General features: G+C 36.2%; 1 protein-coding gene across 2 annotated transcripts in view; it reads left to right on the forward strand.

The window, feature by feature from the left end:
- The window catches only part of LOC149570566 (PRP38 family protein), a 131,896-nt gene extending 118,978 nt beyond the window's left edge, over window positions 1-12,918 (forward strand). For both annotated transcript variants that reach the window (XM_089823155.1, XM_089823156.1), the window contains exon 6: window positions 12,141-12,918. In XM_089823155.1, the coding sequence (XP_089679281.1) occupies window positions 12,141-12,630 (490 nt within the window). In that variant the 3' untranslated portion in view covers window positions 12,631-12,918. The remainder of the gene's footprint in view (window positions 1-12,140) is intronic.
- The last annotated feature ends 300 nt before the right edge of the window (window positions 12,919-13,218 follow it).

A 13,218-nucleotide genomic window follows, 5' to 3' on the forward strand; every position in this document is an offset into this window, starting at 1 on the left:
ATGTGAAGGACAAAAACAAGGGGCTTTACAGAAGCAACATTAACTAGAAAGTCAACCGCATAAGACTCATCGCATAACTACATACACATAAAGGTATCTGGATTCTGAAGTATGCAGCAACAGTCAAAGAAACATACATAAAGAGAATACACAGGTAGTGCCCAGTCAAAACTTTAACATTGAAAAGAATATTACCTGCGAACAATTATCTCATCAGACATCATGGAAGTTTTGAGATATGTGGTGGCCTCCTGAAAGGAATATAAATGCACAGATGTATACAACCAGAAGTATGGACACATGCTTCAAAAGTTCAAACAGAGTTGAATATGGATGCCAATAATGAAATAAAGATTGAAGATTTAAAGATTAATTATTTGACAAATTTTGTCACCCGACAGGCTGGACATTACGCTACAGAAAATTGAGAGTGGAGTATAAAACCAAATAGAACCTGATAATAGCTCCAGATGAAGATGCTGTGGGGTTACAAATCAGAGAAATAAAAGCAATTGCTGGCTGAGAAAGATATCTGAGTGGCATCACAACATGAGTTCGCAGTCTTGAATAGAAATGATGAAAGCGGTATAATGAATATACAAGTCTTGTGAAAGAAAGCGATATTGTATAATGTAGAGATGGCATGGACAATAGGATTTGTGGAGTTTTTGTCAGGAAGAATCTAAGTATGATGTGAACTTCAATATTTATTTATTTACCAGGTGCTGCGTATAACAGATTTAAAAAAGGTTTGATTGCTAGATATGAAATCAGTTAGTTGGATTATGGAAGACAATAAAAATATAGTGATCAGTCATAGCAGTGTTGGAAGTAAAAGTGATGAGGCAAGACTTGATGCACATACATACAGCGATGAACATAATATATGGAAGGAGTGGTAATAATTTTGAAGGCCCGATAAAATGGATACATTGAATAACGGTGATATGCATGCAGCGATGTTAAGGAATACAAGATATGGTCTCCCAGTCAGCTATTGTAGAAACAACGATTGTGATTGTTACCACACACATGCAGTGATAGTCTACAGCGCAAGGAGATTGGTCAAATAATCTACACATAAACAATACAGAACAAGTCAGCAATCAATTGCAGCCACCATGGAAGTTGAAGGAGATACCATGTGAAGGAAATCATCAGAATCATTAATGCTGATTGAAAGTATCAAAGACTCCACGCTAGCAATAGAGCTTGCAGATGTAAATATAAAACAGTGATCTTGTTTGTTTATTGAGTGATAGCTTTTGTTAGCAAAAGGTGCGATTGGATTACAAGTTTTTTGGAATGTCACAATTTTTATGAAGGGCTATGTAGAAGGTACAAGTATGTTTGATTATTTTGAAATAAGAGTGTGTTGTAAGTGTGAAAAAAGGGGTGTAAAAGCAGAGCGGTGGATAAGTTGTGAAGTATGATTTAAAAGAAGTGTCAAATGTAAAATTGCAGAGCGGATTATAGAAAGTGTGAAAAATGGTAAAGTATGGAAGAAGGCATGTACATGTATATCGTAAGAATAAGATATATTTGTGTTAGAGTTCTATAAGCAGTAATAAAAGGAAAAGGTGGTGTTCGACTATAAAAAGTAATACATTTGCTAGATTACAATATATTATATATATAGATTTATTAATCTATTATATATTGATATTAAGAGGAAATAACATAGAACAAATCTGAAAGATATAAAATACAACAGGATTTGTGAAGACATATACGTGAAAAGAAAACATAAAAGAGTGATTCATTTGTCCATCATCGGTTGAGTAAGCAACAACATAAAGGTGGAAAGGAAGTTTGTGTATAGTGGATTGGTGCTCACGGAGATAACAGTGGGGGTCGAAGCTGTGAAGTGTGGGAGTTGGAGCTTCTAGTGAGTAGGTGCTCATAAACATAGGGGTTGGAGCCTCTAGTAGGTCGTAGCCTAAAAAGTTTATATAAGAAAGCATTTATTTGTTGTGGTTTTCTCCTACATTGGGTTACCATGTAAATCATTGTGTTATTGTGTTCATGTACATAATTGTTTATTCTAGTATTTGAAGTTATTATTTGGATACAAGTTTTAATTTGGCAAAGTTGTTATTATACTGATTCACCCCCACCCCTTCAGTATAATTGTGCGCTCTTTAGTTAATTGGTTCATTAATGTATCTGGTTTGTAATAGACCTAATATATGTTATGTTGTTAACACTAAGTCAATTCATGTTCGTCGTACACAATGATTTTGTGTGTTTATGATATTCTTCTTGTGCATAGCTGAACTTGTAGGGATTTTCTAATTCAGATTGGGTAGGATTTGTGCCTGATAGAAAGAGCACTTAAGTTTGTTGTTTAGCAGGAAACAATCTTGTGTTGCTCAAAGTACAACTAAAGCAGATTTTGGTGCAGCTTGTGCAGTTGCAAGAGAAGTAGTATACCTAAATTGCTTGCAGGATTGTTTGGGCAGCCTTTAGAGCCTATAGTGTGATTCTTTGTGATAACCAAAGCTGTGTGAAGCCTTTGGTTAATCCCGTTTTCCACGATAGAACCAAGCATGTGGAAATAAAAGATCATTATTTGAGAGATATGGTTCAAGGGAAAGTAGTGGAGCTTAAGTACATTTATAGAAAAGAGCAAACAAAGAACATTCTCACCAAGTCACTTCCTAGATTGAAGTTTTGTTATTTCCAAGACAAGCTTGGTATTGTAGAGAATGATACTCTTGTCGAGAGAGAATCTTAGCTTTACTAATTCATATACTTGTTATTAATGAGTTCTTCTTTGTGATGGAGAAGTTCAAGGTGCATAATGAGTTCTCTATTATGGTGTGATCTTTTGTTAGTGAGTTCTTCTCTGACAAGGAGAAGTTCGAGGTGCAATCCCTTGTTCCACCATTTGGGAGTAGCCATGGTAGAAGTCACATGCAAGATTCCATGACTTAGTTTTATATTTCCTCACCCTCTGGGAGTAGCTATGGTGAATGTCATGTTGAGATGACAATATTATGATGAGATTTTGTTATTGATGCCTTTTGTTTGGTTGCAGCTGTGTGTACTCCTCATGCGATGACATTTTGATGATCTATTTCTTGCTAAGAGGGAGTGGTGAATTTTTGTAGTTGCAAGAGAGCTTATTACCTATTTTATTGCCTGGTTTGGAAACGTCTTCTGTTGTGGACACGATTCCCTATTTCTAATCAATTCCTCTCAAATTTGGTTGGGCTCAAGCTCAAGACTATTTGTCATTACCGTTAAGCAGTCCAGTTCAAGCAATATTTCATAATGCTTCAACTCAAGCTTTTTTGTTTTCTTCGTATGAAGAGCTCTAAGGAGTATCATATATTGACCACTACTTGTGATTTGGCATCTACCTGTGTCGACTTAGCATCACGTGTGTGCTACGGATTTACTGGGAGTTTGTTTTGCTGATTGCTTCCGACTTGGGATCATGCCAGTATCAATATTATGCTGGAAATAAATATTATCAAGTAATGATGTTTATAGTTCCGGTGATTTATATTTTGTAGCGGTTGACTCATTCATTGATATTGTCAGTTCATTCCTTCAAGATGACGGTTGATTCCTATTGATTCCTGTAGCTATTGTCGCTTAGTTTTCCACACAAGACTCTTCTTTTGATAGTGGAGTTATGTTTGTTTTTGGTATTGTGTTCAAGAGTGTGATCACACACATGATTTTTCTTTAGTTTTTCAGAACGAAGTATTCTATTGCTTTTTTAGTTATGTATTCTTTCACACTGTAAGTGCTGAGACTTTCATATACATATTTTTGTATTGTCATATATAAACAATCGTCAAGTGTTGATGGAGTTGATTTGATAATCAATTTATTCTTTTACAAGAGTCTGTGAGGAACTTAAAAGTAAAGGCAAGCTGATGTAGGATTACGGGCTTGGATTTTGTGGACCTAATGTTTCGCGTGGTTAGGGTTATGTCTGAGGCATATTGGTGGACCTTGTCCTATGTGCGCATAATGATTGGATGGATTTTGTAGGAGTTAGAGCTCTTTTGGTGGTTGCTGGTAACGTGTTCCTTATTTCCTGGGCGGACTTTGAAGATTGTTTCCGCGAGCTTTGATCCATAGGAGTTGGCTTGTGCAATCTTAGATGTGGATCGTTGGATGTTGTGTGGGCCTATGGCTAAGGTCGCATAATGTTATTTTATCTTATGAGTTAGTTGTGATTGTAAACTTTGTGCTTGTCCTAAGTATTAATTAATCTGTCAGGCTGACTTGTGGCTTGAGTGTTTATTTGATGTAACTTGCTAGGACGACTTGTCGCTTGGTTTAGTATAAGTAGAGGATCTTGTGATGTCTAGAGTCATTATTCAGTGGAGCATGGAGTAGCTAGGAGCATCTTGAGGGATGATAGCTAGGAGGTGGATCTTGGCATATGATGATTGAGTTGTATTCTTCTTTGTATTGGTCGTAACTCTGAAGGCCTTACAATTAATCACGTTGGATGTAAATCTTATGAGAATATGCGTTGTAATTGCTCTAAATTTCTGTGTTATTATTATATTTTTGCTATGTGGTTATTTGTTGGGGGCTAGGTCATCTCCTTTGGAGGCACACCTACCTTGCATTGCATCAAGTGGTATTAGAGCGAAGGTTTGATTTGGTTGGTGATTGTTAGAGCGTGGGTTGCAGAGATTCCATGTGATTCTTATTACAGATCCATGTTCCTCGACTTGTGAAATCCTTTATTGTTGTTCGTGCGAGGTGGCAAGTTGAGATTTGACTTGCAAGCAACTCGGGTTTGTCACAAGGTGCTCGAGTAGGATTTGTTGCAGAGGGTTTTTCGGAGATCGTGGAAGATGCCTCTGAGAAGATTGAACCCTTGGGCGATTGCAAATCTCTGTGATGTGGTGGAGACAAAGATAATTGAGAAGTTTGCTAGGTTGGAAGCTGATTTAATTGATCGAATCAAGGAAAGGATAGTTGAGTTTTGCAGATGTTAGTGGAGTTGGAGTCTACTGATCTGGAAGAAAGTTGTATGGCCGGTTAGAAGACTTGTTCGAGAAGGAAGAGGGCATGACAAGGTTGTAGTGGAGGTAAAAGAGGTATGCGTGGTTGGTTTTGTTGATTAGTTTGTGGAGTTTGATATGAAACTTGCAGAGCAACTTGTGGTTGAGGCTGAGATACCTAAGCTTACCGAAGAAGTTCCTAACCTTGTTGAGATTGGATAGGAAATTTGTTTTCATGATCAGTTGGTTGTGTCTGACGTGAAAATTGCAGAGCATCTTATTGTGGATGATGAGATTGCTGATTATGAGATTTTCATTTGTGGTAACATGGATTTACATATGGATATGGATTTGCATATGGTTGCTGATACGGATCTGAATTTATATGTTGCTGAGATGATTGAGGGTGTACAAGTTACTGCTGATATTGTTGATTTGGATTTACATATGGCTGCTAATGTGAATATGATTATGGATTCACACGTTGTTGGTAATATGGTTGGGGATTCTATTGCTGCTGATATGAACGTGGATCTACATCATGTTGATATGGATGCTATTTACATGGAGTTGCATTTACATGCTATTGATGTGGATTCACTTATTGCTGATGTGGATTTGCTTGTGGTTAACATGGCTAAAGATTTACATGTTGCTACTGTCGAGGATTTTAGCTTACATGTTGCTGACTTGGTTTTGTATTTTCATGATGTTGCGAGCATGGATGTCATGTTTGAGGATGTTACTATTACTGATTGTGATTGGTTGCAAAAATTGTTGGCGAAGCATTATGTTCAGTTTATTCCTGGGAGCGAGCATGCTGATTGGGTTGTTGAGATTCATTTGATTCTAATCTTTGAATGGATGAAGCAGAGATGGTTGATGTGCAGATTTTTTCTCTTGTCGTTGATGAATTGGAAACCTTTGGTGAAGATGAAGTTGGGTGTAGATATTTCTTTTGGCATCAAAGTGTGGGATGCTTTTCTATTTACCTCGGGAGTTTGATGTAAGAGCATCGAGCTTGGATTTTGTGGACCTTATGTTTCGTGTGGTTAGGGTTATGTTCAAGGCATATTGGTGTACCTTGTCCTATGTGCGCATAATGATTGGATGGGTCTTGTTGGAGTTAGAGCTCTTTTGATGGTTGCTAGTAATGTGTTCTTTATTTCTTGGGCAGACTTTGAAGATTGTTTCTACGAGCTTTGATCTGTAGGAGTTGGGTTGTGCAATCTTAGATGTGGATTGTTGGATGGTGTGTGGGCCTATGGCTAAGGCTACATAATGTTATTTTATCTTATGAGTTAGTTGTGATTGTAAACTTGGGGTTTGTCCAAAGTATTAATCAATCTGTCAAGCTGACCTGTGGCTTCAGTGTTAATTTAATGTGAGTGTTTGTTGGTGTAACTTGATAGGCCGACTTGTGGCTTGGTTAGTATAAGTAGAGGGTCTTGTGATGTTTAGAGTCATTATTCAATGGAGCATGGAGTAGCTAGGAGCATCTTGAGGGATGATAGCTAGGAGGTGGATCTTCACATATGAGGTTTGAGTTGTATTCTTCTTTGTATTGGCCGTAACCCAAAATGCCTTACAATTGGGCATTTTGGATGTAAATCTTATGAGAATATGTGTTGCAATTGATCTAAATCTCTGTGTTATTATTATATTTCCGCTGTGTGGTTATTTGTTGGGGGCTAGGTCATCTTCTTTAGAGGTACACCTTGATTGCTTATTTTGTAGACTTCAATCATAAGCAAGAATTTGTGTACCTGTTTTTGAGAACTCAATTAAAGCATCAATATTTTGTGGGCTGGGTATTTCACCCTCAAGAGGAGGGTTTTCCTAGGATAAGTCCTCTGTGCTGCTTGTTTTGTGTTTTGCATTGTAGAAATAAAAATTGTCTGTACTTTAGATAGCATGCAGATTATACTAGTTAAGATAGTGCAAAAGACAACTAAAATATATTTGGCAGATGAGACACATGACATATTTGTGCCAAATATAGATACCTATATATTTGAGGTAATAATTTAAAATTGTCTGCACTTTAGTGATAGCATGCAGATTATACTGTTAAAATAGTGCAAAAGATAACTAAACTGTATTTGGCAGATGAGACACATAACATATTTGTACCACATATAGCTACCTATATATTGAATAATGTTTAGGTAATTGCATTAACTAATTCATTAATATACAAGGTTTATATAGCCATTACATGACAGTTTTCTTTAAAGAACAAACTGTTTAACTAAAGCTTTCAAATTGAAGCTAAAAATAGCAACTATGTTTTGAAAAAAAAAACAAGCCCAAGAACATCTAAAAATAATGGACTAGTTATAATTTAATATTCTAATAAATAACATAGCCATACTTTCAAAGATACTTTCCTATTATTGGTGCATTTCTAGAGTCCCAATGTAGCGGACAGGGTTTTTCTCCACAATCGTAAGGGTGGACCTTTAACATACATGACCTACTGGCTTCCTACATAAGGTATAGGATGGCTGTCTAAGGTTTCTGTACACTGGAGGTGCGCACTATCAAAAGTATGATGAATCACAGAGAGTCTTTTACCACCTTTATCTTCTGTGGATATTTGAAAGAACAGTGAGAATGAAATACTGCTGCTGCTTCAATTCTATATATTTAATTTTTTCTTAGATAAATATTAAGTTAAAATTTTTGATTGTTGTAGAATGCCATGGTCATTGGATGGAGTGAAAAATGCAAAAAATCATCAAGTTTAAGATTTAATTAATTTTGTGAATGATAATCAATCTACTCAGAATAAATAACAGTCATGATCTCTGATTCCATTGCTAGAACATATTGCTTGCGTCATGATAAAAAGAATGAAGTATGAAAAGTGATTATGATGGATGTGTAGTGGTTTACATGCATGCAAAATTGGTCCATACATATTTTCTTCTTTTGTTTTATATAGTTGATGCTTTCATTTGACTTTTCAAATATCTTGTAAGCCTTAAATCCCCTTTTGCCGTTGGAAATCAGAGAGCTGACTTTGATGACACCAGCTGTATTGAAATCATAGTTTTGATAAGTAGTGCAAAAGAGGACTTTTTCCAATCCCACATGGGATGATCTAGATACTAAGCTCATAGATTCGGGAGCATCCTAGAGAGAGTGATCAAATCCTTGTGGTGAGCCTTGAAAAACATATCTGAATTTTCACATCAAGGATGAACACTATTAAAATAATAATGTAATGTTCTAATCGTCATTTTTAGCAAGCTTAGTTTTACTTGCTTGTTACTATTTTTGTATTCAGTTAACGATTGTTTCGTTTAGAAACATGTCTGATACTTTTCTATTTAAAGAGACTTTGTCATCATTGTTCAAACACTAATATCAAACTATCAAGTTTTATAACATAGTATCCGAGTGGGTTTGGGTCTAACTCCCTCATGGGAGGCTTAGGATTATGTGGGTTGCATGTATTTGCATGTTTTGTTTTCCGTGCGTAATGTTTTCTTGTTTTACCATGTGATGAAGTTTGACCGTTTCTGGGGCATTTTTACCACACAGTTTGATGTTTTGATGTGAAGGTTTCTATGAAGTGTTGTTTTGTTAGCACCACTGGTATAACTTGTTTGCTGCAGTGCGAGGGTTTTGCATGATTGTCTTTAAAATCAGAGTCTTTTGGGTTTCTAATTTTTGTCCTTCAAAATTAGTTGGTGGGGTTTAGTGCTTTTTCCCTTCGAAAAATCTTATTGGATTTTAATAATTTTGTCCTCAAAAAACTATATTGTGGGATTTCATAAATTTTTCCCTTAAAAGATTTTGGGTAGGCTCTCATAATTGTTTCCTAACTTGCCATTGGGTTCGGGTTCCAGTTCAGGTTTGAAGATTCGGTTCGCTAATACGACAACACTTCGAAATGGGGTTTGAGTTTGTTAGTACAAAAAACATGTAAGACTTATATATAGCTACATTTATGTAGAATGTGACATAATATCATATAAACAACAAAAACACCATAAACTTGTTATCATAGCAACATGATCATACCATCATACCATCATAGCATCATATTTCAAGCTCAATGCCAAAATATAAATGTCAATGAATTAATTGTAACATCAAGTTCAAGTATCATTGTTTCAAGTTTCAATTAATGGATTAATAATTTATTCAGCATCATCATCATCATCATTGGCCATAGTTTATTCACAAATAGTGTTAAGGCCTACGGGATCAGCTGCACCAATAACATTATTGGTGTCAAATTCTTCCAATTCAGCAAATACAAGCTAAGAAATGAAAGCACCCAAGTCCGAATGCTCTGCATTTAAATCCCACGTCTTCATGTCCCTTCTTTGTATTCTTTATGCTTGTGTGAGAGAAGACGCAAGTTGGAATGCACATATACTAAGTTCAGCGCTCTTATTTATTGCAACCTATTGCACTTTACTGAGTGGATGAAAGAATAGGCGTTCTGTTTTTTTTTTCTGATGCAGATGAATTAGCAACTTATGAAGACAAGACAAAGTAAACAACAGTTAAAATAAAATTATTAATCTTATAAAATAAAATTACTAGCAACTTATGAAGACAAAGTAAACTAATTTAAAACAAAATATAACTTAGTTGTGATAAACTTTTGATTGCAAGGGGCTGCAACGATTGGAATCATTGGTCGTGGAGGTACCACCAACTATGAGCATTCTTCCTAAATCAATGACGAAGAGCATCATAACTTAGACCTCTTGCATCACAAACTCAATGTATTCATCTGTAATCAATCTCGTATATCATCATCAAAAAGTCTTTAAATGTTGCCTTGTACCCTTGAGACACTTCCAAGTCTCTATATGGTGGTCGCCTTTTTGGTATATCAAGATATTGGGTACTATAGTATTTTGGTGTTAATGTACAAGCAAGCAAATGTAGAGGAGTGGTCATCTTGCTCTATCGTTCTACAACAATGTTTGAAGGAGGTCTCCTGGAGATCTTGCTCTTTTTCATTTACGGTTTTCTTCATCTTCTCAAGCATTGGATCTATGCCATCATACCTCTCTAGAGCAAGGCCTATCCATGTCAGTGTGGTGAAGCATGCTCATAATGGGATCAGTCAATTTAAGGAGGTACTCCACACATTCCCACCATGAGTCATCCAATATCCTTTGCTTAATTTTCGTTGTCCTCTAGTGTTGCTTTGCTTCCATATAGACGAATTATTGCTGATCACCATATTGCTAAGTGCCACTTTCACTTTTACAAGTCATTTCAAGACCATTAAGTTTGATGCAAACCACTTTCACTTTCACAATTCGTCTCAAGATGATTAAGTTTGATGGAAAATTGGTCGCAGCAACCTGTAACAGAAAGTAGAGCAAAAAAATACAATTAAATAAAGACGAGCTTTAAAAATGAATTCACATTACACAGCCAAATTCGAAAAATAAATTAAATACTATTTAAAAATTAAAATTAAATTACCACTTCAAGTTCAAGTTCACTTACTTTCAATAGCTCCAAACTCGAGGATAATCTAACACTTCCTTGAGTCATGTGGTTGTTTGTGATTAACATCTAGATGTCCCAATTTGTGCCAGCTACTTGCTAATGTTTCAGTGTCTGGGTTTGATCAATTTTTCTCTTGAAAAGTCATGTTTTGCTTTTTTTATTTTGTCTTGAAAAATTGTTTTTGGGATTTTGCATGATTTTGTTCTAAAAATCACAGGTTCTTGTTTGGAGGGTGTTTTTAATTTTTTTTCCATGAAAAAATTATGTTAGGTGTTCTTTTCTAGGGTTTTTAACCCCTTTTCTCGGAAACACGATGCTTTGTAAATTTCAGTTTCAAGGTTTGGTGATTTTTCCAACAAAAGTCGTGGTTTCTTGTAGCTGTTTTGGATCACACCTAGAGTTGCTAGGGCAACAATCTACATAAGGGTTTGCCAGTTTTTTTCCTAAAATTGTGGTTTCAATTTCATCTTCATGTCTCTGGCTGCAAGGAGTGATACCTTTGCTTCTGAACATCAGGTTCTTGGTCATTTTCTAGAACTTTTGCAGATTTAGGGAGGGTCTCAGTAGCAGGCTCACTTAGCAGTCTTTTGAAGAGAATGGGGCAGCCTTCTATGCCAGCCAGCCTATGGGACTATATGCATGTTCTTTTCAAGTTTATCCTGCTTGCTATGCATCTGCCTCAAAAAACTAGTCGTATTGTGTAGATTGGTCCCCGCAAAGAGCTGGTGTAGATGGCCCTCCTTCAAGCTGTCCTCAAATTGATCTCGGATATCTTGGTATGCAACGCATTCATAGATAAAGTGCCATTCCGTTTCAACGCATCCTTTACTGCAGAAGATGCATTTTCTTTCTTCCCACACCTCCTTGGGTATCCTCCATCTACCTGTCTCACATTGCAGATGATGGGATCCCATTCTTAACTGTGCTATTAGCAGCCTATTTTTGCCTTTCATGTCCACCTGTAAGTAGTCTTCAATGTCATGACACCACATGGGGTTGAACTCTTTGACATAATGTGTCTTTTTCTTCCCCATTTGTTTCGTCCACATGGTAGTTTTAAATTTTTCCAGCACAAAACTTTTTATCCCTTCATTTGTGTTTGGGCATTCTAAGATGTCAATATCCCACTTATTTAACCACTTTTCATTCTGCTTCATCTATGATGACCATTAAGAGAGGGTATTAAAATAATAATGTAATGTTTCTAATTGTCATCTTTAGTGAGTTTAGTTTTATTATTTAGTTTCTATTTTTGTATTCAGTTAACGATTGTCACATTTAGAAACATTGTCTTGTACTATCAAGTTTTATACCACTCTCAAGAATACTAGTCTTCTTGTGAGACCGTATCCGTCTTTTTGTCTGCTTTTTTTTTTACCATTATTCCATTCTTTTAATAGTTTCTTAATGATTCTGTGTGACATAAATAATAGATGTTAGTGAAGATTCAAGCTACTTTCATATATTCACATTGTACACATTTTACTTTTTCTCTGTAAATCAGAGCTTATTTATCAAGGATTAATGTCTTGGTTTGGTGTTGGTTTTTTCTCAATGTTTGTTATCACAAGGATTTACCCCAATTGCACTTGCGTGGAATTACACATTAATTTCTTTTCACAGTAATTATATTATTGATGTGAGTTGACTCGTGTTCCAACATTTATGCAGAGATCGCAATCATGATAGGGATTATGATTATGATCGAGGCAGAGGAAGAGAAAGGGATAGGGACAGGGATCGGGACCGAGATTACCATCGGGATCGCGATCGTGGGCGGGATGACAGGGATTCCCTCAGGGACAGAGACAGGGATTATTACAGAAGAGAACGTGATAAGGAAAGAGAGAGACATTACTGGGATAGAGAAAGGCGGCATAGTCGATCACGTAGTCGTAGCAGAAGCAGGGATCGCAGAGACCGAGATCATGATATGGTTGACTATAAAAAACGACATCGTAGCCTTAGTCCTCAAAATCACAGGCGTACTGATAAAGATGCATTGGAAGCAGAGCATCGCAATGGCCGAGATGAGCCTAGGAGGAAGAAGGAAAAGAAAGAAAAGAAAGAGCCTGCTGCTGATGGAACAGATCATCCTGACCCAGAAATTGCTGAAGCCAATCGCTTACGTGCAGCATTAGGATTGAAACCTTTAAAGTAGCTAGTTTTCTTTGTAGTGAGCCTAGAACTTAATTTCTCTCTCTGCTATTTGAAGCCATTTTATGGATGAGACCTACAGAAATTGTATGAAATGTTTTTATCATCTGATACTTATTTGAACGACGACATGTAGATGTAGCCTTGTTAGGGAGGATCCAATGTAACTTCGAACTTGAATTGATCTGAGCATCTTGACTTTTGTAATAGCTTGCTGTCGTGGATGCCAAAATATAATATGATAAGTTATTAGAAGCCAATTAAAATTCGGCTTTATTCTCAGCCTCTAAAATGAATCTTTTATATTTGTGCAAATGCATCCTATAAATCAAACACAATTGATTTTTTTTTTGTATGATAAGAGGTGTGTTATGTACGTATTTGAATCCTACGATGCTAACTATTTCTACTACAATATTGTGTATGGCCTACCTCTAAGTAGGACATGTTAAAATGAAAATAACTTTTGATGATTGGTCGTGTCTCCTTTGAGGTGATGACTACAGTGGTAAGACATGCAATGCTTGAAATCGAAGGTCATACAGTGGTTGGCAGAAAATCTATCAATCCTCTTTAACTAAAACAAAGTAAA

Source organism: Cupressus sempervirens, chromosome 3 (assembly GCF_028749045.1).
Source record: "Cupressus sempervirens isolate cs-2001-9-10 chromosome 3, ASM2874904v1, whole genome shotgun sequence".
Taxonomy (NCBI): domain Eukaryota; kingdom Viridiplantae; phylum Streptophyta; class Pinopsida; order Cupressales; family Cupressaceae; genus Cupressus; species Cupressus sempervirens.